The following is a 567-nucleotide window of genomic DNA, read 5'->3' on the forward strand; positions in this document are numbered from 1 at the left end:
TTGTGGATGTTCATTTGATACGACTTCTTACCGGTATGAATTTTCTTATGTGCATTCAGACTCGTTGTGTGGGTGAAATTCTTCCCATACTGCGGACAAGAGTACTGTTTCTCACCAGTATGATTCATCATATGTATGCTTGATGGCACATCGAAATCTTTCTTGGATATTTCGCATTTGAACCGCTTCTCACCTGTATGAATCGTATTTTCTGGATTTTTCCTTCTGAGTATTTGGTTGTTGGATGCTTCATTTTGATACCTCGTAAGCCAGATTTTCTTTGGCATATTTCCTACACTTGTTTGTTTCCTACTCGCTTCTTGAATTGGTAAGTTCAATGACCTTGCTGCATCTTCCTGATCAGTTTCGCTGAGTTCCGCTTGTCCCCCACTCGTTTCTGCTATTGATGCATCTGGTGGTTCAATCCGTCCACCACACACTCTTAACATTGTTAAATCCAGCGGTTCTGTTTGTGGTCCCTCAAACATATGAAATTATGAAACTTATGCTGCGCAAAAATCTTAATATATTTCAGCTCTACTTCTTCTACTTTAAATGAACTTACGA

General features: G+C 39.3%; 1 protein-coding gene across 1 annotated transcript; it reads right to left on the bottom strand.

Moving 5' to 3' along the window:
- Positions 1-31: 31 nt before the first annotated feature.
- LOAG_19327 (zinc finger protein) lies at positions 32-488 on the bottom strand (the record flags this gene model as incomplete). The annotated part of the gene is made up of 1 exon (XM_020451972.1): positions 32-488. A coding segment is annotated over one exon (456 nt), but the record flags the coding sequence as incomplete, so codon positions are not given.
- Between the last annotated feature and the right edge of the window lie 79 nt (positions 489-567).

Source organism: Loa loa (genome assembly GCF_000183805.2).
Source record: "Loa loa unplaced genomic scaffold supercont3.5413, whole genome shotgun sequence".
Lineage (NCBI taxonomy): Eukaryota > Metazoa > Nematoda > Chromadorea > Rhabditida > Onchocercidae > Loa > Loa loa.